We start from the raw sequence: 26229 nt of genomic DNA, 5'->3' as shown, positions 1-26229 counted from the left end.
TGTGACATCATAATCAATATTCTTAACTTTCTTTGCACTATTTATTTGGTACTGACACTTGGGAGTGTGGGGGTGGGAGATTGTAAACTTCACGTGGTCCGCCCTGTTTCAACAAATGCAATCAACCTGGCGTGCAAAATCAAATAAGATCAAATAGAACAAGTTGTCCTTCAACTTTAGGCTGTGCACGCCATACGCAAGAAGAAGTAGAAGACTTGGGAGTGTCGTGCTCCGAATCGAAGTTAGACACTGCTGACCTTTCAGCATTCTCTGTTTTATTTCTCTTCTGACTGAGTCTCCAAAAGATTTCTTGAGAAAGAAGGTCATATAATTTTCCAATGAAAAAATAAAAACCAAATCACAGGCCTGTAAACAGTCAATGGGCCGATGCAGTGTACTATGCAATTTTAAATCATAGTGATTAAAGGTACATTGGTATATCTTGGACTTAATTTAAAAACTAACGGAAAATGGTTCAACTTATGGCGACTACAGTCTAAAACCAGCGACACCCAAACCTTTGAAATTAAGCTGCGGTGTGCAGGTAGAGCTCATGTTTGTGCTTGTATGGAGGCTGAACTTCAAGCTATTACTGCCTCATTCACCAAAGCATATAAGGATGGTCCTTACACTTAATAGCAATAACATCTACCTTGTCCTGCTGTGCTGCACTTCTATTCAATATTATTGGTTCATGGTGAGATCCTGGAAAAAGTGAGCCGTTTCCCATGTCTTCGGAACCAGCTTTGCAAATGTTTTTTTATTTTTATTTTTTTATTATTATTTTTTAAAATATTTATTTTATTAGAAGCAACTGTACAAGGAGAAAGTAATCGACATAACAATTATACAATTTTCGTACAGCTTCAATTTTAACATTTTATAAACTAATAACTAAATCGGAAAAAAGAAGAAAGGAAAGAAGGGAAAGAAAGAAGAAAAGAAAGAATTTTGAAAAAGACATGAAAGAGAAAAAAGAAAAACCCCTGAACTAACGAAGAAGTGAAAAAAAGCGGAGATATATCCTACTACCCTTCCCTATGCCCGCTCACCCGACCCTAGCGTCGGTTTTGAATTTGTGTTCAACCATTATGTTGTTGAAGAAATTCAATGAAAGGAGACCATATTTTGGAAAATTGTCAGACAAAACTGGTTTGTCAGACAAAATTGGTTTGTCAGACAAAACAAGCCTTATTTTTTCTAAACGTAGTGTCTCGGCCATTTCTGTGATCCACATCTTCACTGTGGGGACTGTTATCTTTTTCCAGAATTTAAGTATAAATTTTTTCGCAGTTATTAAACCATAGTAAAGGAAGCGTCTTTGGGATATCGTTAACTTAGGGCAGCTCTCTGACATTCCTAATGTTATTAATTTTGAATCTGACTCCCAATTGAATTTTGAGTGTTTTAGAAATGATATTGAATTTTCCCGTCCAGAAGTTTTGTATTTTTATACAGGATACAAAAGAATGAGTTAGGGTGGCTTCTTGGAAGTGACATTTATCACAGAGAGGAGAGACAGTTTAGAAGATCTTGTTCAATTTGCAAATGTTGGTGATGAAATTCATCACTCTCATCATGGCACCAGTGCAACCTTTGATTAATTAAGGAAAATTATTTTTGAAAATCAAGACATTCAACCTGTTGCACAATTCATAGTCTTCCAGGTATCAATAATCCCAGCCGTCTGAGATGGTTCTAAGGCCAGGTTGACATCCTATGACATGCAGTTCAAGGCATGTAAATATGCCATCTCTGCAAAATTATCCAAATTCACTCGATGAATTAGTAAACTATTGTCAATGTCTTCTCCCAAGCCAACGTTGAAGCCCTGGTTACTTTTTTGACCAAATCACATCATTTGCACGCTTCATCCCAGCTTCCTGAAGCAGGTATTGTATTCTGAATTCACCAGTGGGAGGAGATTACCATTTAAACAGAGAAAAAGATTCAAGAATATGTTCAAACTTCCTTGAAGAAGTGTGACATCCCCATTGACTCCTGGGAAATGTGGCCTATGACCACTCAAAGTTGAGAAGCAACATTCAGGGTATTATTACGATGTCAAATTCACGCATTATGAATACTGTGTTTCAGCCCAGCATGGGAGCATAAGGAGCGATCCACCTGACAAACTACCCACCCGCCTGTTCCATCAGCGTGTGGATGTCTGCAGTTCCCATTTTGGCCTCATAATTTATCTCAGAACTCGCACTGTAGTGGAAACAAGTCATCCTTGATTCTAAGGGATTACAGTAGGAAGATGCGGAATAACGTCAGCAATGTGATTAGTGAGCATTACCGACTTTCAGCTGGCATTCAGTGTCTCTTGGTCTCCCACTATCTCACAAATGTTGTTTGTTCTCTTTGCAACTTAAAATTGTTTGATTTCTAACTTTTACTAGTTTTGATGAAAGGGTGTTAATTTGAAATAATAATGAAATAATAATGTTATTACTATCTCCACAGATAGTCTGATTGTTGTATTTTCACCTTTTTCTTATTCTATTTCAGGTTTCCTTCCATGAGAAGTGTTTTGTTGTTCAGGAACAAAAATAAGGTTTTGTTTATGCTGAACCAGCAATAATTAAATAAATAAAAGTGTAGTGCAAAAGAGGATAATGAGAGATTGTGTTGAGGCTGATTAAGACATCTTTTAAGAGGTTCAGTACTTTGCTATTGCCAAACTTCCTTTCCCATCAATTTTAAAGGAACAACTTTGTGTTTCTATTCTTATTTATAAAGACTTGCTTTGTTTATTAATCAGTAGATACTGATTGTTCTTCTAAATCATAGATTTAAAAAACAGTTTAAACTGTATCTTAATTGTTTGTAGGTCAATGATATTTTTATTTCAGAATCTGTAACACTTTGTGGGATTAGATGAGAGATATAGCATGGAAATAGCCCCTTTGACCCACTGAGTTAACCTTTGATCACTATTTACCTTTTAATTGGCAATGTGATTGTTGTAAGAAGTTTCCAAACAGGCTTTGGTCTATTGCCAAACTTTGGTCAATTGCCAAACTTTTTGGTCTTTGTTGCTTTTGTAACTTTCTTCAAGGAAAATTGTCTGAGAAGCTATTCCTCCCTGAATGCTCTAAATATGTCTGCCACATGTACGCCCAGTTTCTGTTGTATTAGTAATATTTACTTCAATGAATTCAATGATACTTTATTGCAGTTTCTGTTCAATACCTCTATGGTTACATAAGCGTCTGTGTAAAGTTTTTTTTGAAGTGTAAGGGACCAAAGAGAAAGAGGCCAAACTGGAAGCCATGACATTTTCTTCCCCACTAATTTAAGCTGTTGTGTGAATGAAATGGAGTATCATTGGGAGAAATGTGAATTCATATTTGCTGCTCAGTGAATCTTGCCTTTCTTTAAAAGGGCTCCCAAAGTGTTTTTTTTTGCAAAGTACACAGGAGCATGCCACAATCTGCAAGGTAGTTCCAGATTCTACCTTTTTGGTTAATGTTATAATTTTTAGAGAAAGTAGATAGAAAGAAATTGATCACAAATAATTTTAAATATACAAATAAGAGACAACATGGCACACAACCTCTATCATCAACTTGTTTTCGTTCATTGTTGCCTGGTGTTGCCTGGGGACGGACCTGTTGGTGTGAGGGTTCTTTCTGTTTATGTTTGCTACCAGAGGAAGCTTTAATTGCAGTTTTTGCGAAGGATGGGACTTTATAATTACCTCCTATTTGATGACAAAGTATCTTTTAAAATAGACAAGCAGAAACCATTTTGTCAATTGTGTTTGAGTCGGACAAGAAATATCTTCCTGTGGCAGGTTCATAGTGCTGCAGGTCACAGCAGGACAAATACATAAGTACAAAGTTCAGGACCTCAAATCCAATACAGAGCTGATGGTCTTCCAGGCAGCAATGATTCCTTATCACCCACCAGTGGTTCTGAGAACTTGCACAAATACATTAAATTCTAGTTTCCTCCCAAATAAACAACATATCCTTTGCTGGATTAACTCAGCGGGACAGACAGCATCTCTGGATAGAAGGAATGGGTGACATTTCGGGTCGAGACCCTTCTTCAGACTGAATCTGAAGTCTGAAGAAGGGTCTCGACCCAAAACATCACCCCTTCCTTCTATCCAGAGATGCTGCCTGTCCTGCTGAGTTACTCCAGCATTTTGTGTTTAATTTCGCTGTAGCTCAGTGCGAAGAAGGGATTCGACCCGAAACATCACCCATTCCTTCTATTCAGAGATGCTACCAGTCCCACTGAATTACTGCAACATTTTATGTCTATCTTCAGTGAAAACCAGCATCTGCAGTTCCTTCCTATACATAAAATTATTTGCTTCACATAAAGGTCAACTTTTTAATCCCTTTGACCGTACCTTTTCGTTTTTATTATTGTGCCCAAAGCATAGATGGATTTTCACTTTTCAGTATATTTTCTCATATTTAATTTACTTCTATATACTATTCGCTTCCAGGCATTTTGCTGTACTGAGCCCTCTGTGTCAACAGCAGTTTCCCTTTTTTCCTCATTCAAATAAATCCTCTATCAAACATAAAATATGCTACTTGGCTCATAAACTGCAACATTGGCTCATAAACTACATAAACATACATCACTGATTGACTTGGAAACCTCATTAACCCCATATTTTGTGTAGGAAGGAACTGCAGACGGTGGCTTAAACCGGAGATAGACGCAAAATGCTGGAATAACTCAGTGGGACAGGCAGCATCTCTGGAGAGAAGGAATGGGTGACGTTTTGGGTCGAGACCCTTCAGACTAGTTAGGGATAAGGGGAACGAGAGATATAGACGATGATATAGAGAAATAAAGACCAATGAATGAAAGATATGCAAAAAAGTAACGATGATAAAGGAAACAGGCCAATGTTAGCTGTTTGTTGGGTGAAAACGAGAAGCTGGTGCGACTTGGGTGGGGGAGGGATAGAGAGAGAGGGATGAGACCCTTCAGACTAGTTAGGGATAAGGGGAACGAGAGATATAGACGATGATATAGAGAAATAAAGAACAATGAATGAAAGATATGCAAAAAAGTAACGATGATAAAGGAAACGGGCCAATGTTAGCTGTTTGTTGGGTGAAAACGAGAAGCTGGTGCGACTTGGGTGGGGGAGGGATAGAGAGAGAGGGAATGCTGGGGTTACTTGAAGTTAGAGAAATCAATATTCATACCATACCTGCCAAAGAGAAATATGAGATGCTGTTCCTCCAATTTGCGTTCAGCCTCACTCTGACAATGGAGGAGACCTAGGACAGAAAAGTATGTGTGGGAATGGGAAGGAAAGTTAAAATAGCAACCGGGAGATCAGGTAGGTTCAGGCGGACTGAGCGATGGTGTTCAGCGAAACGATCGCCCAGTCTACGTGTAGTCTCACCGATGTATGAGTCCACATCTTGAACAATGGATACAGTAAATGAGATTGGAGGAGGTGCATGTGAACCTCTGCTTAACCTGAAAGGACTGCCGGGGTCCCTGGACAGAGTTGAGGGAGGAAGTATAGGGCAGGTGTTGCATCTGCTGTGGTTGCAGGGGAAGGTACCTAGGGAAAGGGTGGTTTGGGTGGGAAAGGATGAGTTAACCAGGGAGTTACAGAGAGTACGGTCTCTGCGGGAGGCGGAAAGGGGTGGAGATGGGAAGATGTGACTAGTGTTGGGATCCCGTTGGAGGTGAAGAAAATTTTGGAGGATTATGTGTTGTATGCGACGGCTGATGGGGTGAAAGGTAAGGACTAGGGGGACTCTGTCTCTGTTGCGACCGGGGGAGGGGGAGCAAGGGCGGAGCTGCTGGGTACCAAATGGACATGTGAGAGTACACAAAAAAGCTGGAGAAACTCAGCGTGTGCAGCAGCATCTATTTAGCGAAGGAAATAGGCAACGTTTCGGGCCGAAACCCTTCTCATAGAAAACATAGAACATAGAAAATAGGTGCAGAAGTAGGCCATTCGGCCTTTCGAGCCTGCACCGCCATTCAATTATGATCATGGCTGATCATCCAACTCAGCATCCTGTACCTGCCTTCTCTCATCTTTGATAGGAGAGGGGAACCCCCATTCCCTAAAGAATGAGGTAGATGCAGAATGCTGGAGTAACTCAGCGGGACAGGCAACATCTCTGGAGAGAAGGAATAGGTGACGTTTCGGGTCGAGACCCTTCTTCAGACTCTGAAGACTGAAGAATGGTCTCGATCCGAAACGTCACTCATTCCTTCTCTCCAGAGATGCTGCCTGTCCCGCTGAGTTACTCCAGCATTTTGTGTCTATCTTTGATTTAAACCAGCATCTGCAGTTCTTTCCTACCCTAAAGAATGAGGATCTATTAAGTTTAATGAAGTCTTTCACATTGTAAGTGATTAGCGCAGAAAATGATAGGACAAGCAGAATAGTGGATATGAAATCAACTGAATCATTTCAGAAACAACTTACAATGGAAACAAATTCTGAATGGAGTATAAGGCTGGACTGAGCAGTTGTCCCCCTGAGTGAATGTCGTTAATATTGAATTCCCATAATTTTTCTGCCAAAAGATAGAAGATTAAAGTTGGTGTCAAAAAGGGAGTGGCAGCAGAAATGTTTTCCAAATATGTAAGCAGAACTTTTTGTGACTCCCTGTGGAATTTTTACATGTTCTGACATGGCCAACAATATTGGAGTTATGTATCAAGATCTATTACAGCAGCTGTGAGGTTAACTAAAAACACGTGAATTTTAAACTCAGCAGAAACTTTTAAATCTGATTGTTTCAAATTAATCAAGAGCCAACAATGAATTATGTTTTTTTAAGCCTGAAGCTTTATTTGCTTGAGAGTTCTCTAAACTGATAGATATCTTTTAGGTTTGTTTATTGGGGTGAAATACTATAAATTCAAGACATTTATACAAAATCTTCATTTTCAGCTGCCTCTAATTGCCATTTAAAACGTTTAATGTTTTATGTACAAGTAAAACAAATAGACAGCAAACCTGCTAGTTACGAGATGTGGGTTAGTCATTTGCCTCTATTTCGCACAAGTGATCTCTTGAACTTTTTTTAATGCAAAGCATTAACGTGTATACGCGTAACGCGTAATAGCGCTTACTAAATATTCAATGTACCAATGCCTAATAGGCATTGTTTTTCCATAGAACTATTCATGATCTAAGGTTGTCCAAAACACTTCTCAGCCAATGAAATACTTTGGAAATGATTACCCGCTGTTGCAATGTAGGATTGTTTCTTGAATTGGGTAAGTAACAATCAGTGGTTAACAGCCGGCAGATAAAAATATTGTTTAAATGAGCAGTTTGCAGTTACATCAACAGCAGAGACTAATTTTGCAAGACTTTGACCCACTATTGCACATACTACTGAGCATTTCAGGGTGAGGATCTTCCACTGTGAAAACCTGAATTAAATCAAAATTATGTAAATAATGTTACTCCAGTCAATAAGAATAAGGTAATGACATGAAAAGACGTATTACTTTGTGTCATTTATCACTTCTAACAAATTAAAAGACTGGTGCAACTTTTGCTGAATTGCAATGGTCGCTTTTATCAGATGCCTGGTTTAAAAAACTTTCCCTTCCCTAATTTAAAAAAAAACTTTTCATGAACTATACAACTAGTCTCCTAGTAACATGATTCTTTCTCTTCAGATGTAGTAGATGACTGTGGTAATCATTGAAGAATTTTCTTACTACTTATTGCAGGAAATATCCTTCATGTGTTTATCCTCTTGTTAAATTGAGCGTATATTTGAGAAATTCTTGCCAAATGACCAGTGTGAAGTCAGGATAGATTCCATATTTTGAGCTTACTTCGGTTGCAATAGCTCTTTGCTTGCTCTCTTTGTATAGTTAATTGCATTCCTGAAAGTTTTCATTTGATTGTAAATCTGCTTTCAAACAATCTGAGGAGTTTAACAGGTGATCTTGAACATTTTTCTGTTGAGGTGCGGGGGCTTCAGCTAATGTCTGCTGATAGATGTTGTCCTTTAACATCCTCGAGAAAGATACCACTAAGGGGGAAAAAAAGCAACACAACGTTTTGAACCATTTGCAGATTTTCCATGGACCCCTTGCTAACATAGCATGTAGTAGATATAATAGATTAGGCCTTTAGTTCTGCCCTGATCAAGCAAAAGATGATATTGATAATTCCAGCTTGACCCTCTGAAGTGAAAACAATGATTTGGGGAGGGGTAGGTTCTGCACCCCAACTTTGCATGAGACCCTTGTTAACCAAGTTCACAACATAATTGTCGTATTGAGTGCTGCATGTTAATCTTCATCAAAGATGCTGTCACTGATTAAATGAGTGAAGAGTCTTAGCTATTGGAATATGGTCATGACAACACTGCCCACAAAAGTAATGCAGTAGTAGAGAAAGAGATTATACTGTATTTGTCCATGGGGAATGTCACCTGTAGAACATAAAAAGTAGAAACAGGGGTAGACAATTTGTTCCCTCAATAACTGCTCTGTTGTTCATGGCTGATCTTTTATTTTCAAGCCACATTCTTGCACTAAACCCTCATTCCTCAATTCCCTTATGTAAACTTTGATTAATTTCTTTCTTGAATTTAATCACTGAACCCTCTTCAGTAGAGAATTCCAAAGATTGCCACTCCATGAGTGAACATGTTTCTCATCTTTGTCCTGGATGATTGACCTCTAATTCTGAGAGTAACCTCCTTGTGCAAAACACCCCAGCCAAGGGAAGCATTGTCTACCCATCTACCTTTCAAGCTTCATAAGAATTTTGTATGTTTCATTGATATTACTCTTTTTCAAACTGATGAAACTACAGGCTTTATTTTTCATATGACAAACTGCCATCATAACCAGGAATCAATTTAATAAATCTTCATGGTATCTCCTTGATCACACCAGGGACATGCACTTAATATTCCAGAGTGATATTCCAGAGTCTCACCAGGGTTTTGTATAATTAGAGCAGGATGTCTCTTAAATCTCTAGCATGGATGCCAGCATACCATTTATATTCTTAACTGCAAACTATACTGTATGTTAACTTTCAGTGATTCACATACAAAAACATTCAGGTCCTTTTCAACATGAACATTCAACTATTACCGCTTAAATAATGCATCCGCTTCAATTTTTTCTACCAAAATTAGTGACCTCATATATTCCATGTGTTATGTCCATACCTAAGCATTTAAACTGTCCATTCTTCCCTATTAACGTGTATAGAAGACACCCATTTTGGGTGTGGTTAGAAGATTGACTTGTTAACAGGAAACTACAAATGGGTAAGTGGGTATTTTTCTAGTTGGCAAGACATAATATATGGGATGCCACACAGATCAATGCTTGGTTCCCAATTATTTGTAATTGTTAATTGGAAGAAAGTGAAAAGATACGATTGCTAAGTTTCGTATGATACAAACAATAGTTCTTTATAAAATATTTGTGAAGAGGATATGTAATCTACTAAGTGATGTAGATAACATGAGAGGGAAAAGATCTGGCCAATGAAGTCCAATGTTGGGGGAAATCTGTTTTGAAATTACCTACTTGTGGCCTGAAAATAAAAATAAATGGTGAGCGAGAAACACAGGGATCTGGCTGTCTTTGTCCATGATTCACAAGAAGCCAGTTTGCAAGAACAGCAAGTATCTATAGGAAAGATATTGTCAAGCTTGAAAGGGTTCAGAAAAGTTTTATGAGGATGTTGCCAGGACAAGAGGATTTGCGCTATAGGGAGAGGTTAAGTAGGCTGGGTCTCTATTCCATGGAGCAGAGGAGGATGAGGGGAGATCTTATAGAGGTGTACAATATCATGAGAGGAATAGATCTGGTTGATGCACAGAGTCTTTTACCCACAGTAGGGGAATCGAGCACCAGAGAACATAGGTTCAAGGTGAAGGGGAAAAGATTTAATAGGAATCCTAGGGGTAACTTTTTCCACACAGAGGGCGTGAATTTGTGTGTATGGAACAAGCTGCCAGAGGAGGTATTTGAGGCTGGGACTATCCCATCGTTTAAGAAACAGTTGGACAGGTACATGGATACGACAGGTTTGGAGAGTTATGGACCAAGTGCAGGCAAGTGGAACTTGGGTAGCTGGGACATTGTTGGCCGGTGTGGGCGAGTTTGTGTGCCGAAGGGCCTGTTTTCGCACTGTATCACTCTATGACTCTAATTAGGAAACTAAGAGAATGTTATTCATTGCAAGCGGAATTTAATACAAAATTAAGGACATTGTGCTTCAGTTATATAGTGCTTTAGTAAGTTCATATCTGGAATTGGAAGCAGTTCAGAAAGGTTTAGTAGACATAGCTGGAATGTCTTTTAAGGAAAAGTTGGTCAGGCTAACCTTGTACTTGCTAGAATTAGAAAAATGTAAAACAATTTAATGAAAACAAATAACGAACTGACTGGTTTTGATAGGATGGATGTGAGGAGGATGTTTCCTCTTGTAGGAGGAGGTAGAGTGAGGCCACCATTTAAAAATATAAGGATTGGCCATTTTAGCCAGAAGAGCCAAATTCCTTTTGAAAGTCTTTGGAATTTCTCAAAGTCCAAATGCCCTCCATCACCTTGTTTGCTTTTATCTGTTCTGCTGCTTATAACATGGAAAATTCCAGTTTAAATGTTTTCGCATTCCTGATTTAACTGTGTAAATGCTATGTTGTGTTGATGTCATCTGTACTTAGCAGGGACATGAGAGAATCTCTCAACTGATAATTTTAATCTCACAGGATTTGTGAAATAGACTTCAGTTATTGAAGTTAGAACTTTGTAAATGCTGGTGAATGTGGCTATATTATATTCCACTGTTGCTGTACAGGAACAAAAATGTTTTTTTGATGTTGATGTTTCAGCAAATTTTGAATATTATTAATATAAAAAATTGAATTGGTGGCTTATTATTGATTGGATAAAGCTTTGTAAAAATGTATTAATTAAAAGCTAGATGAAGTGCCAAAGCCCACAAAGCAAAACATCATCAAAATTAAAGAGAGTAAAACAAAATGCAAGGTTGCACCGAGGTTATGTTTTTTTTTTAAAGTAAAGATTACACACGTTATAATAGATGGCAAGAAGGAGGAAGATGGTTTGAACACATTTGAATTCTTTGGAAATGTGTTGATTTAAAAAATGTTCGGCTCTCTTTACAGTGTTCTTGGAGCAAGATAAAGAAAGAAATATGAATTTATAAATAGTCACATTTTGTCCTTCATATCAAGTCTTTGATACCATACCCTTGTTCTGTATTTCTTGCTCAATGGAAATTGTTCATATAGACTTTCAGCAGACAATGAATAAAAACCCTCACAAGAGAAAGTAAATGCTGATTTAATTCAGATTCAGATTCAATTTTAATTGTCATTGTCAGTGTACAGTACAGAGACAACGAAATGCATTTAGCATCTCCCTGGAAGAGCGACATAGCAAATGATTTAAATAAATAATAATAAGTGATAATAAGTGTCCGGGGGGTGGGGGGGTGATTGGCAGTCACCGAGGTACGTTGTTGAGTAGAGTGACAGCCGCCGGGAAGAAGCTGTTCCTGGACCTGCTGGTTCGGCAACGGAGAGACCTGTAGCGCCTCCCGGATGGTAGGAGGGTAAACAGTCCATGGTTGGGGTGAGAGCAGTCCTTGGCGATGCTGAGCGCCCTCCGCAGATAACGCTTGCTTTGGACAGACTCAATGGAGGGGAGCGAGGAACCGGTGATGCGTTGGGCAATTTTCACCACCCTCTGCAATGCCTTCCGGTCGGAGACAGAGCAGTTGCCATACCATACTGTGATGCAGTTGGTAAGGATGCTCTCGATGGTGCAGCGGTAGAAGTTCACCAGGATCTGAGGAGACAGATGGACCTTCTTCAGTCTCCTCAGGAAGAAGAGACGCTGGTGAGCCTTCTTGATCAGAGTTGAGGTATTGTGGGTCCAAGAGAGGTCATCGGAGATGTTGACTCCCAGGAACCTGAAGCTAGAAACACGTTCCACCTCCGTCCCGTTAATGTGGATGGGGGTGTGCGTGCCGCCCCTGGACTTCCTGAAGTCTACAATGAGCTCCTTGGTCTTCTTGGAGTTAAGGGCCAGGTTGTTGTCAGCGCACCATGCTGCTAAGTGCTGGACCTCCTCCCTGTAGGCCGACTCATCGTTGTTGCTGATGAGGCCAATCACCATTGTATCATCTGCATACTTGATGATGGTGTTAGTACCATGTACAGGTGTGCAGTCATAGGTGAAGAGGGAGTAGAGGAGGGGGCTCAGCACACAGCCCTGTGGAACGCCGGTGTTCAGGGTGAGGGTTGAAGAGGTGTGCTTGTCTAACCTAACAGACTGAGGCCAAATTATTGACCTGGTTAGGAACCATTTGAAAAGTAAGAAACAAATAGTGGTAATTGGCAGGTTATTGAATTGAAAGTATGTTGTAGGGGTTGCCGATCAAAGATCGGTTTTATCACTGAAATTTAGAAGTTCAAAGGTTGAACTTGTTTGCAAGAAATAAAACAGAATTGATGGGGTGAGTAGCAGGAAACTGTTTGCACTCTCTAATAACTGGTTTAAAATAGAGCCTGGCCTTCCAGGCATGTCATTGGGAAATACGTCAGAGTGCAACATTTAGAGTTGTACAACACGGAAACAGGCCCTTCAGCCTATTAAGACTGTGCTAACCATCAAGCCAATCTGTACTAATATCAAATGCCTGCATTAATTCCTAGTCACCTTTAAATCATTCAAATAGTTGTCTAGAGGACTCTTAAATGTTATTCCTTTTACTGCTTCCTCCTCTGGCAGCTCATTCCAATGCCAACTATTTTTGTGAAAGATTTATCCTTCAGGTCCCTTTAAACGTCCTCACTTTTGCTGTAAACCTATGTCTTGTCGTTTTTTGACACCCCGACCATGGAAAACAGAAGCTGTCTATTAATCCCATCTATGTCTATCATAATTTTGTATACCCTGTCACCTCTCGGCCTTCTTTGCTCCAGAGAAAACAGACTCAGCCCATTCAACCTCCCCTTGTAGCTCAAGCATATCAATCCTGGCGACATCCCTGTGAATCTGTTCTGCACCCTCTCTAACTAAATCACATCCTTTTTGTAGTGTGGTGACCAGAACTGCACACAATACTTGAAGTGCAACATATGGCCAAAATCTGCAACATTTTTCTGCAAGATTAAATGGTGTTGGGTCAGTTATTAATTTTGTTGATCAGTGCAATTGAGCATGGTGTAATTGAATGTGGCTCATTCCTGTTCCTCTAAAGCATTCTAGTGAAATAATTGTAGACATAATATGTGCTATAACACAAACTAGCCAAGAATAATTCAACTTTTGGTCGTTCCAGACTGTTTCCTGCTATTGATGGGTGTGATTGTAATTGGGGTAGCTTTAAGTTGGTATGTTATTACAAAACAAAACAGCGTAAATTGAGTTTTCTGATTATGGCAGCTAATTGACTGCATTCAGCTGTTCAGAAACCAATGTTATCTTAAACACTGGTAAATAATAGGCTACTAATTAGAATTGGGGTCATAGATAGAAACTGAGCAGGATATTGAGAAAAAAAATAACAGGAAACTGTTCATGATGGGGTAATTACTTGTATGTTTGAGATACTGGATTATCTTCCAGACAGCATTTTTCATTTAAATACACTGTATTTGGTGTGCTATTTGTAGAATGCATGAGGTACTTTAAGTTATGTATAATTTTTATTAAAATATTAATTTGTTCTTCTGGTTGACCTCCTAATATGCATGCCTGTGAAGTGATATCAAGCTTTGTACTTAAGTTACTGCGGCTACTATCCAAGATTTAAATGATTATATAAAATTCACTGCATCTTGAGCAAACTACTTCAAAGTGCCCAAGTTAAAGCTGTGTAAAATCTGTCAAACAGATGAGGCACTTGCAAGCCACTTTGACTATAACATGTGATGACAATTAACTTCAAATTGAAAGTTTTGGAAGGAGCGTCAACTGAATGGACCTCTGCACCAAAAGCAGTAGGTTTATATTAGAAATAATTCAGTTCCCCAGCATTTTGAACCAAATATTGAAGTATTTAACATTTGTTGGGTCCAGTCCAGATAAGAGTGAGTTTAAAAAGCTTTTAGTGGTGCATATGAACAACATGCAGAGGCTACAGTGGAAGGATGGGTTTGAAAAAAAAAGAATTATTTATCTGCTTGGTTGCATTGAGGTCAATCTGGCCACTGCCCGTATTCTTTCCGTTTTGAGCGTGAGCCTTTCATCACGACAGAGTAGTCTATGAACAGGAATTAGAGTTTAGATTGAGGATCTTGAAGTCTTGCCCATGGATTGTCCTGATAGTCTTTTGTCAATTGCTGTTTTTACACTTGCTGATCATGGCTGGTGTCTAGATCTAGCCTGTCAAATGGGGATGCTTGTGCTCTACTCTGGACTCAATCCTTAGTCTAGTGGCACAACGGGAGGTCTCTTGTGCTGACATCTGACCTCCAGCTTGTTTCAGACTAATCGGACACTACAGGTGCAGCACTCAGGAACAATCTGACCACTGCAGTATCTGATGGTCCTTTATGAAACTACCAAGCGAAAATCAGCACAATCTGCCCATTGTTTTTGCTGCTGTTTAAATGTCATAGAGGTATGCAACTTGATAACTTCAATCCATCAAATACCTATCTATAATTTTCATTTTGTTTTTCAGAAAATCAAACTTGTTGTAATACTATTGTCATCATGCAAGGCAAAGACCTAAAATAACTTTTATTGCCTTTTATCTGTTAAACTATCTTTTTTATAAATTTCATTTTTGCCTTTGCTGATATTTACTTACGAAAATCAGCTGTTGCTAGACTTTAGTAGAAGCATCCAAACTGACAAATGATTTATTGAAGATATGGGTTTCTTTGACTCTGCTCTCATGTAGTAATATAGTTGAAGGCTCTGTTTTACATGTTCTCTTTGATGTGTTTTTGTGTGATGATATGCCCTCCTATGGCTCAGTAGGTCAAGAAATGTCTTATGATGTAGTGGACCACTTTGTTCTTAGTTAGCTGACCCGAGTCTGGACTAAATTTGTGATAGAACTAAATGTCTGTGTCCTCAAGCTGCTTTTGATCAGTGATTAATTTCCTGCTGAAAACTGTTTTAATCGATGATGCCTCCCTCCACCCCTGGTAAGTTGGTGATGTGACAGTTTTGCTGAAATATGGTGACTGGGTCAAGTGCCCCATAAACATACCCAGCCTGGATTGAAGTCTTCAGCAAAGAAAGTAGAAAAAAATGTTTCTTGGCAAATTTGCATTGCAGTTGCTTATTTTCACACCTGTTCAATGAATGGGACGTGTTAAACCCGTTTTGATCTTCTCCACCGCCACTTTCAGATCCAGTCCCTTCTTTTCTCATTGTAATTTGATGCTATTTAGTTCTAAAATAATTGCATTCTGTGCAAAATCTTAACACAATGGTCTTAGACCTGAAGTAGCCAGTCATACCCATGGGAAGTTTATTTCTTTTGACGTGTAAAGAAATTGTATATTTAAGTTGGTATATTGTCGATTGTTTGTTTGCATTTTAAGAGATCAGTTTGAGAACTTGTTTTCAAACGTTTTTATAATGTAAGGCTCTAATTACATAAATATGTAGGGTAGTTTAAGTGTTAAATTACATTTATCTGAGATTTTCTTATGGACAAAAGATGAGTTAAATAAAATGGGTTTCAACATCAGTGGGAAAAATATTGCCAACAAGAAATCTAATCAGCTGCTTTATGGGCCTTGTCCCACTTAGGCGACTGCAGGAGACTATGCAGTCGCCACATGTTCACATGTGGTTGCCGCGGAGTCGGCTTCATGGTCGTGAGGAGTTCCCGCATTCTGGGAACTAGTCGCGGCCTCATTATGACCGCCGTGAATTTTTCAACATGTTGAAAAATTAGCGGCGATTAGAATGAATGAATGAATGAATGAAGCCGCCATGGAGAGTAGCGAGAATTCTCAAGCCGTGGGTCGGTCACCAGGAGGTCCTAATGGGTTGCCAGGAGGTCGAAGGTTCTCAAAGGTTGTAGTCGGTGCTGACCGGTGAATTTCATTGGCTCATTGGGGGAAAGAAAAGGTAAGCAGTAGTTTTCAGAACCAAGGATAACCGACCGGTAATGTTAAATGTCCGCCGAACTTCACAGCTGTGTACCTCTGGTTTCTTAAAAGTTGTCTCCACTCCTTCTCCCCTCTCTCCCCCCTCCCCCTCTTTTAAAGGACTGACCGTACACTGTGCTTCAGCCGTCTTTTTACAGCGCCAACCTTCCTGTTCATCGCGGTGTGTGTCTGTTTCACCTTGGCTTTGCACCGTGAATTTTTTAGACAGCGCTCCCCCTGCTTGACCTGTACCCTGCTTGCATAACAGGCTGGTGAAGGATGCGGTGTGTTTGTGTGAGTGTGTTCCACTCCAGTTGCCGGTTTTTCAGGCTTGACAGTCGCCGGCGGTCGGCTGAAAAATCGCCTATGTGGGACAAGCCAGTTAGTTACTGAGTCTTGGTTTGGCATTGCACTGTTAGATTTAAACATCCTTTGTGTAAATAGTGTTTGTAAGTTGTATACCACTTTGCTATGAAACATATGCTTTTGCTATTGAAAATGCTGAACTGAGGATTTTTGAAATTTTGCATAATGGTTGTATATTTATAGAAACCCACTTAAATACAAGATGATGATTCTGAGTTAATCGAAAATGGAATGGTGTGACTTGGGAATTATCGGAGGCTGATGCTGATTGATACGAAAGTTTTTGTTCATCAGGGAAAGTGACATTCTCTTGGAGACCCTTGCAGTATAATTCTCAAACTCAAACTACGTCAAATTTTTATCCTCTTAAGATCAATATAACAGCAGGCGCGTCTGTCAAGTTCAATTGATACAATGATATTGTTTACTTTGTGATTTTGAAGTTTCATTGTGAGGTTTACAATGTGAGCACACTAAATGGCCTGTCCCACTGTGGCGACCTTATTGGCGACTTTCGGAGACTCTGCGCCCGCCACAAGCTCGCAACATGGTCGACACATGGTCGTAGGTGGTCTCTGGTGAGTCTCCTTCATGGTCGAGAGTAGTTCCCGCATAGTGGTTACGACTCGCGGCCTCAGTATGGTCGCGGAAAATGTTTCAACATGTTGAAAATTTTTCTGCAACCAAAAATTGGTCGGCCTGGAGAAAATCGATACATTTGTAGTCGGGGTAGGTCGTAGTAGGTCGGCATGTTATCGTAGGTAATCGAAGGTGGTCGAGGTAGTCGTAGATAGTGTTAAGGGGCTGTTCTACTGCGGCGACCTAATCCGCGAGTTCTGGCGAGTTTGCCCTCGACTCATACTCGCAGCATGGTCGACACGAGGTCCTAGGAGGTCTTTGTAACTCTCCTTCATGCTCAAGAGTAGTCCCCGCGTACTCGAGGCTTCAGCTAGGCCGTGGCGTATTTTTCAACATGTTGAAAAATGACCGCGAGTAAAAAAAGGTCGCCATGGAAAAAATCAATACTTGATTTACTTGTAGGTTTAGTCAAAGTAGGTCGTAGTAGGTCGGCATGTTATTTGTAGGTAATCGAGGGTAGTCAAAGGTAATCGAAGGTAGTCGTAGATAGTCTTCAACATAGTCGAAGGGAGGTCGAAGAAGGTCGTCTTCACTCTCCATTATTCGGTGTCCAATTTTCCCGAAGCTAGTCGAAGCTCCATGGTCGAAGGAGGTCTTCTACATAGTCGAAGGAGGTCTTTAACATGACATTTTTTTCAAACTCTCCAAAACTCTTCTAAACTCGCCAATTAGGTCCCCGCAGTGGGACAGCCTCTTAAGTATATCGCCTTTGCTCGTTTCAATGGCTCGTTGATAGTCGAAGCTAGTCTTCTACATAGTCGAAGGAGGACGTAGGAGGTCTTCTACATAGTCGTAGGAGGTCTTCAACATAGTCGAAGGAGGTCGTAGGAGGTCTTCTACATAGTCGTAGGAGGTCTTCAACATAGTCGAAGGATTCCAACTTTTCAGCGATTCAACAAGACCATGACAGTCTCCTAAACGCACTAATAAGGTCGCCATAGTGGGAAAGGCCCTTAACTGACAAGACACCTCTGAATGTTCAAACACCTTTGCTGGGCCAAAGTAACTCATATGCATGACCTAAAAACTTCTTAGGGCAGGGAAACCCGATATCCAAATTTTGTTATAAAGGAACTGCAGATGCTGGTTATACCGAAGATAAACACAAAGTGCTGGAGTAACTCAGTGGGTCAGCCAGCATCTCTGGAGATAAAGGATGGGTGACGATTCGGGTTGGAGCCTTTCTGAAGAACCCTTTTTCTCCAGAGCTGTAGCCTGACCCACTGAGTTACTCTGTCTATCTTCATCCAAAACTTAGTGTTGTGAGTACTGATCCTAAGTACACAAATACTCCAATTATTAATAGACAGACAAATATGCCAGTGACCATGTTTGATGTGCTAAGTGACAAAATAAGTATGATCTAGAAGTCTGCTTTAGTTCTAATACAATGATATGAAATATCCTAAACTGTTAATATCTGTTTAAAAAGGAACTGCAGATGCTGGAAAATCGAAGGTAGACAAAAATGCTGGAGAAACTCAGCGGGTGCAGCAGCATCTATGGCGCGAAGGAAATGGGCAACGTTTCGGCCCAAAACGTTGCCTATTTCCTTCGCTCCATAGATGCTGCTGCACCCGCTGAGTTTCTCCAGCATTTTTGCTACTGTTAATATCTGGTTTGATATAGCCCAATTTAACGTATCCTGATGGGTCCCAACCTGAAATGTCACCAACCATGCCCTGCCTGAACCGCTGAGTTGCTACAGCACTTTGTGCCTTTTTTTGTAGACCAGCATCTGCAGTTCCTTGTTTCCTCAACATGCCCCATTGTCTTACATTCAGCTGACGCATATGAGAACGTCTCCCAACCTGCTCATGTTGATGAACAACACTGTTTGTTTGAAGAAGGGTCTCGACCCGAAACATCGCCAATTCATAGAAACATAGAAACATAGAAATTAGGTGCAGGAGTAGGCCATTCGGCCCTTCGAGCCTGCACCGCCATTCAATATGATCATGGCTGATCATCCAACTCAGTATCCCGTACCTGCCTTCTCTCCATACCCTCTGATCCCCTTAGCCACAAGGGCCACATCTAACTCCCTCTTAAATATAGCCAATGAACTGGCCTCAACTACCCTCTGTGGCAGAGAGTTCCAGAGATTCACCACTCTCTATGTGAAAAAAGTTTTTCTCATCTCTGTTTTAAAGGATTTCCCCCTTATCCTTAAGCTGTGACCCCTTGTCCTGAATTCATTCTCTCCATAGATGCTGCCTCACCCGCTGAGTTTCTCCAGCATTTTTGTCTACCTTAATGTTTGTTTACAAATCTGTCCTTTTAATTTCAACCTGATTACTGGTTGAAATACAGATAAGAACAGATATTCTGAAGACTTTTTAATCTTTGAATTAATGCTTACTATATCTACATAATGTTATAACTCTTGAATAATCCTAACAAATTATAAATGGGTCAGATTTATAGCTGAAATTTATTTTCTTTAGGAATGCAGTCTGAAAAGAGCAAAACCAAAATGACAAAGGGGAAAGTTTAATGGAGTTCGAGTGTAGGACTAAGACCAGTTTAATTATTAATGCCAAGGAATGAAATGTTCACAAAATCAATCTAGCTTTTATTGAATTTTTGACCACAATGGAAGAGAAATCTTTGGTTTGGTTTGGTTTATTTTATTGTCACGTGTACCGAGATACAGTGAAAACCTTTGATTGCTTGCTGTCCAGTCAAACATGACTACAGTCAAGCCTTGCAAAGGTACAACAGTACTGCAAAGTGAAAAAAACACCAGAGTGCAGAATGTAGTGCTACAGCAATAGAGCTTTACAATTACAAAGAAAGTGCAGATAAAAAAAGTGCAGGGTATGCAATAAGGTAAATTGGAAGAGTGGGACTACACCCTAGCTTATTTAATAGTTATTTAATGGCTGTTTAACAATCTGATAACAGTGGGGAAGAAGCTGCTCCTGAATCTGGTGGTATGTGCTTTCAAGCTTTTTATCTTCTGCCCAATGAGAAAGGGGAGAAGAGGGAAAGACTGGGCAAAATGATATTTGATTGTTTTGGCTTATGTGATGGATTGGACTGCATTCACAACTCTGCAATTTCTTGCAGTCTTGGGTAGATGGGCACCGCGATTGCCAAATCAAGATGTGATGCATCCAAATAGGTTGTTTCCTATGGTGCATCTGTAGAAGTTGGTAAGACCGTTAGAGACATGGCGAACTTCCTTAATCTTCTGAGGAAGGAGCGATGTTGGCTGTACTTCAATATGAGTGGTCCAGGACAAATTGTCGGTGGTATTTACACCTAGGAGTCTCTCAATCATCTCCTCTTCACCATTTCATGTTGACTGAAATTTGTACACCATCTCACTGCTTGAAGTCCTTTATCTTGCATGACTCTGAGGGAGAGGTTATTGTCTTACACCATTTTACTAAGTACACTATTTCCTTCCTGTACTCCATCTCATTGTTGTTTAAGATCCAACCAACCACATATTTATCACAAGTGTGCAAAATAACATAAGCAAAGATGTTTGGTTTGATATAGGCCAACTGGCAGACCGACCCTATTATCTTACATGTGGCTTTATTTTAAGAAAAACATTGGGTATTTTCATACATTTTTCTATTGTCCTGAGGAGAGTGACATTTGTGTTTCTGGTTCAGGTAATAGGTTCAGCTGGTTTCCGTTTTATGTATTGGGAAGGACTATTTGTCCCCTTCTGCCACTTAAACAGGATATATGTGTTTGTTATGAAGAGGGGCCATTAGATCTATTGAGTGTCATTGTAGAATGGTAGAATACATCAGCAAAGAAGGAAACAATTTACTTAGTCTGCACAGGCTCTTTCAAACACTTCAATTAGTCCTACTCCTTTATTCTATTACATATCCTAGTATCTTCGTCATCCATCCAGTCCCTTTTGTAGATTGTTAATGAAGCTATGCCAGCCAGCCTATCAGGCAGTGCAATTCAAATCCTCACAATTTTTCACCTTAAAAGAAAGGTTTCTTCTCATAGTGCCTGTAGTTTTCTTTCCTTAATTATCTTAAATCTATTCCAATTAGTGACAACACTATGATAAACACTTTCTTTTAACCCATATTCTTCATCAAATTTAATCACAGTTCTAAGGAAAACAAATCCAGCTTCCCCAGGTCATAGTTTCTATAAAATCCATCACTCGTCTGTGCTATCATCTTGGCTGTTTTACATTAAGGTGACCAGAGTGGAATGGGATATTCTGGCCCGAACTGAACTGGCTTTGTTCAGGTTTGCAGCATTTTCCTCACTGCTGTATTCTTTATGTCTGTTTACAAAGCTCAGTATAATCCTGAGTGAATATGTTTTACTTTCCCTTGGAAGAAAACCTAACTATGATTTCCTTACCTAATATTGAACGAGCATGGTTTGTGGAAGAAACAAAGTAAATGATGTGAGGAAACAAAAATGATGATTTATTGTGGTAGACCTGGTCTATACTGGAGAGAATGAGAGTCAGAATACATGAAAATAGTAATGTGACTAGCACTAGTAATTTCCGTTTAGTCATCAGCCTTTGACAGGTCGATTGTATCTTCCTCCATTGCATCTTCTCTCTGGTTCAGCTGTTGGGATCCTTATTCTTTCTTACCCAGCTGTAACCAGAGAATCTCTTTGAATGGCTTCACATCTTGATTTGCTATATGAATGCAAGTTTTTGACAATTATTTGCACTTGTAAAAGCAGTAGCTACTTTAGTTTATTTGCTGGTACAGGTTCTATTAATACTTGCAGTATATTTAATTTTTAATTGCTTAACTTAAAATCTAGTTATTAATGTTTGCATGCTACTTGCAAAGCATTGACCCCCCCCCCGAAGATCAAAGAGCAAGTGGCTTAATTTGTCTGATTCATTTTTTGGATGGAGGGGGGCAGTTGTTTATATCCACATTAACAACAATTTGTGTAAGAAGGAACTGCAGGTGCTGGTTTAAACCAAAGATAGACACAAAAGCTGGAGTAACTCAGCGGAACAGGCAGCATCTCTGGAAAGAAGGAATCAATCTGAAGAAGGGTCTCGACCCGCAACGTCACCCATTCCTTCTCTCCAGAGATGCTGCCTGACCCGCTGAGTTACTCCAGATTTTTGTGTCTATCTTCGGTTAACAACAACTTGCATTTACACATTATCTTGAAGCGCTGAAGACATTCACAACTAGATAGTGCTTGACATCAGTTCAGCTTATGCCGGCATTTATTTCCCTTTCCATCATGGGGCTCACTAAAAGTGCAAGATAAGAAAAAAACATTATCCTGAGGGTTTATATCTGGAAGAGCTCCTGTGGTCATTTTAAGCATTAAAACAAAAATCCTTACACATGCTGCATTTTCAATTCAATCTGTTTTAACTAACTCCAGAGAGCACTGTTTCACACAAAGGTATTTTTGTATTTCATAGAAAATTTAATCTGGCATGTTCTAAATAAAACTACATTATACCCCAAACTACATTATACCTCAGAGTTTTGTGTTCCGTAAGAGATCCTAGTCTGCTGTAGGGCATTATCTGAATGACCTGACAGGTATAACACATGTACAGAACAGTTACTTAAAAGTATATTTCCAGTTGGCAGCATTAAATAAGGACATAGTAGCTGTCATATATGACACTCCACTTTGACATTTATTCCTTTGAAATCAAAGCCCAAAGTGGTGACATGACTATGCAGTACATTTAATGCCACCAAGCGATAAAGTTCTCAGTTACTTCATTTTCAAAGATCAACCTTCCGCTCTATTGTGAATAGTGCTCACTATATCCAGAGAGAACCGATCTTTACAGATATATTGATAAAGTTATGTGTTGAACATTTTAAATAAGTTTCTATAAAAGTATTCTAATATTTAACATTATTTTCTTGTATTTTTAGCTAATTGTTCTCCATGTTTCCCTCTGCAGACTAAAACCCAGCGAGATGAGAGATCCCCCAATGAAAATGCTAACACGGTGCAGGATGAAATATTTTCATGGCCTGGCCCAAAGACTGTGCTACTACACAAGAACTCTCAAGGTTTCGGATTCACGTTGAGACACTTCATTGTCTACCCTCCGGAATCTGCTGTGCATCCGAGCTTTAAGGTAGCATTGACTCTTATGTATCACATTTTCTATAAGAATAAGAATATTTAACTGACATTTATCTGTTTAATATTTTTATCTATCAGGTTGTTTATTCATATTTTCCAGATTAGCACATGGCGGTTCACATTTGTACGATTTGACTTTCTGTCTGGGAAGCATTTTTATAAATTATTCTGTTCTTAATGAAATTGCTTTTATTGTGGGTCAAGGATAAATTGCTTTCACTGCAGTTCTATGGGTTTGAAGGTGGTTGCAGGAATTGCTTCACAGGATGGGTGGGTGGGTGATTAGTTTGGTAGGTGATGTGTTTCTTCCACTAGACTTGGATGCTCTCCAGATAAAAAGGCTGAAGGTTTTCTGTGCCTACATTTTGAGTCATTTGCATGACTGTCACCAGATTCCCAAAGCAGGTACTTATTTCATGGGAAGATATTATCCGGCAGACAGAGGAAACAGTTCAGGCATGTCCTCAAAGGCTCCTGGAAAACAGACTTGCATCATCACCACAGACTCCTTGGAAGCTGTGACATATGATAACTCAGTGGAGATGGGTAATCGGGATTATTTAAAGATTTTCATGTCTATGCATTGGGAAGCCCAGAGTAAATTGCAGAATTCACTGAACAAGCGTGGAAGAAAATCATCCTCAATTCTGAATGACTGCCTGGGAATATTCTTAAGGGTCTTAATTCCAGGGATGTTGGGGTGGAAGAAACACTTATGTTGGTTCATATCCTCCCAGTGGATTTGGAGGACTTGTAGGGTAATATGCAGCTTACTGAGTACAACATGAATCGTGAATCTATTTAGTCCAAAAAGTACTTGGAGGGATCAATATCTTTGATCTTTCTGCACTTGATTATTGCTGTCCTATTGTATAAAATCAAATAGCTCTCTTAATGGATTAACACCAGAACCATTTATGACGTGATGTAATGACTATTCTGCTGCCGCTTGTAATACTTTTAAATTAGGCAAGCAGATCACTGTGCCCATTGACTTCCTCTGCTCACTTACTTTTAGCTACTGACTGACATTTTCAGTGCATATTAAAATAATATTTGAAGTTTTGTGGGATGAAATCCAACCAGATACAGCAGACAGAAATTCTGTGGAGGAAAATTTGAATATGTTTCATGTTTAGGATTAAAACTTAAGTGAATATATGCTAATGCCGTATGTAATTGGGTGTTTTTTCTTTTTCTTAAATCTCCTGTTCAGTGCCAAAAATGGAGGCATTTTCAGGCAAATTGTTTCCATAAGAGTTGTTAGTCCTGTACTACTTGTCATCGAGGGATTGCAGCAAAAGTTTACAAAACTGGCTCCTGGTTTGGCATGACATTGGCAAGACCGCACATGGACTCTGCAACCATTTCACTAAACATTTGCACTTGGTCTGCTATGTTCTACTGGATCTCCCGGTTGCTAATATTTTAACTCCCCTTCCCATTCACACACTAACGGTTCGGTCCTGGTCCTCCTCCTTTCCCAGAGTGAGGCCACCCACAAACTGAATGAACAGCACCCAGTATTCGCTTGGGCAGCTAACAGCCCTGTGGTATGGACGTTGAATTCTCCAATCTTAGGTAATCTCTGTCTAACATTCCCTTCCTCTTTTCTCTCCCAAACACTCCCTCTTCCCTCCTCTGGGCCCCATCTGGACTTCCACCTACTTCCCCAACCCTACTTTCCTTCCCCTAGCTTCCGCAACTCTGCAAACCTGTCACACACCTACTGATCTTATCTCTGGCCTTTGTTCCAATCATCTGCAGGTCAAAAAATCCCCCTCGCCTGTGTCAACCTATTACCCGCCACACATTTTCCTGCCACTCCCTGTTTCTTGCATTCAGTACAATAAGTCTGGAGAAGGGTCTCAACGCAAAATGTCACCTATCCATGTCCTCCAGAGATGCTGTCTGACCCGCTGAGTAACTTTAGTGTTCTTTTGTGTATTAACCAGCATCCGCAGTTTCTTGTTTCTGCATCGTATTAAATACTGAGCCTGATGTCCTACAACTACTCCTATTTTCTTGTGTCTTATAATAAAGTTGACCAAAATCATTTTGTCAGTATGCTGATCTGCTCAGTGAAAGTTCATGACTAATGTTGAGAATATTTGCTGACAAAATAGGTGTTTAGATTAGACTGCAGATCCGAAGCGCTGGTCAAGCAGGGTACAGGGTGAACCAGAGTGCAGAGCAAGCTGCTGACTCCCACAGCTCACAATAGTTACAGCTTTGTGAATTCAGGACAAATGAATTGGTTCTGTCAGCTGAGTTAAAAGCTTAAGTGGTTCATTTCAAATATTTTAACATTTGGTTTCAGGTCTAGCCTTTGGCGCTTCAATACCACTGTATATCTACACCATTTGATCCAAGTTAGAATGATGACCATAAAATGTTGGAATTTCATTATTGAACTATTTAGTTTAGTTCCTTGAAGTTTAAAGACTACAGAATTGAGTATTTTCCGCAGAAATTGCATTGCCATCCATCACCAGTTGTGGCTGGACTACATTTCCTTTTCTAATCTGTTCAGTACACCTGGATCATTTCATTGAACAAAGATACTCATGGTTTCTTTAATTCACTGTTGACTCTTTCTGTCATTCCATGCCCGGTCCAATCTAACTTCATGTTTAACAATGAGCCCCCTCTCTTTCCCCACCCCCTGACCCCTTCCACATTAATCTCAATCTCTCCCTCAGGCTTTACATTTCACTCCTCCCCTTCTCTCTTTCTGACATTCTTTCCTTTCTACCTCTGTCACTTACTCTACCCATCTGCCAATCCACCCCCCCCCCCTCACCTGCATCCATCTAGCACTTACCAGGCTTTGTTCCACCCCCCCTATCTCCCTCTTCCAGCTTTCATCCCCTACTACTATCAGTCTGAATAAGAGTCATGATCTGAAACATGGTCCATCCATTTCTTCCACAGAAGCTATCTGACCTGCTGAGTTCCTCTAGTACTTTGTTTGCAGGGGATATTCTTTGTCAATTTCTTAGTCCGCTGTAGTTTCTCGGTCCTCTTGTGTCTC

At 39.8% G+C, this 26229-nt stretch overlaps 1 protein-coding gene across 8 annotated transcripts in view; it reads left to right on the top strand.

Moving 5' to 3' along the window:
- Positions 1–26229, top strand: part of arhgap23 (Rho GTPase activating protein 23) — a 279609-nt gene that overhangs the window by 153071 nt on the left and 100309 nt on the right. For all 8 annotated transcript variants that reach the window (XM_033034901.1, XM_033034902.1, XM_033034905.1 and 5 more), the window contains one exon: positions 23008–23187. In XM_033034901.1, coding sequence (XP_032890792.1) covers positions 23008–23187 — 180 coding nt within the window. The remainder of the gene's footprint in view (positions 1–23007; positions 23188–26229) is intronic.

The sequence above is a fragment of the Amblyraja radiata genome, chromosome 16 (genome assembly GCF_010909765.2).
Source record: "Amblyraja radiata isolate CabotCenter1 chromosome 16, sAmbRad1.1.pri, whole genome shotgun sequence".
Taxonomy (NCBI): Eukaryota; Metazoa; Chordata; class Chondrichthyes; order Rajiformes; family Rajidae; genus Amblyraja; species Amblyraja radiata.
Note: the sequence above shows the minus strand (reverse complement) of the source record. Positions and strands in the feature narration are given on the sequence as shown.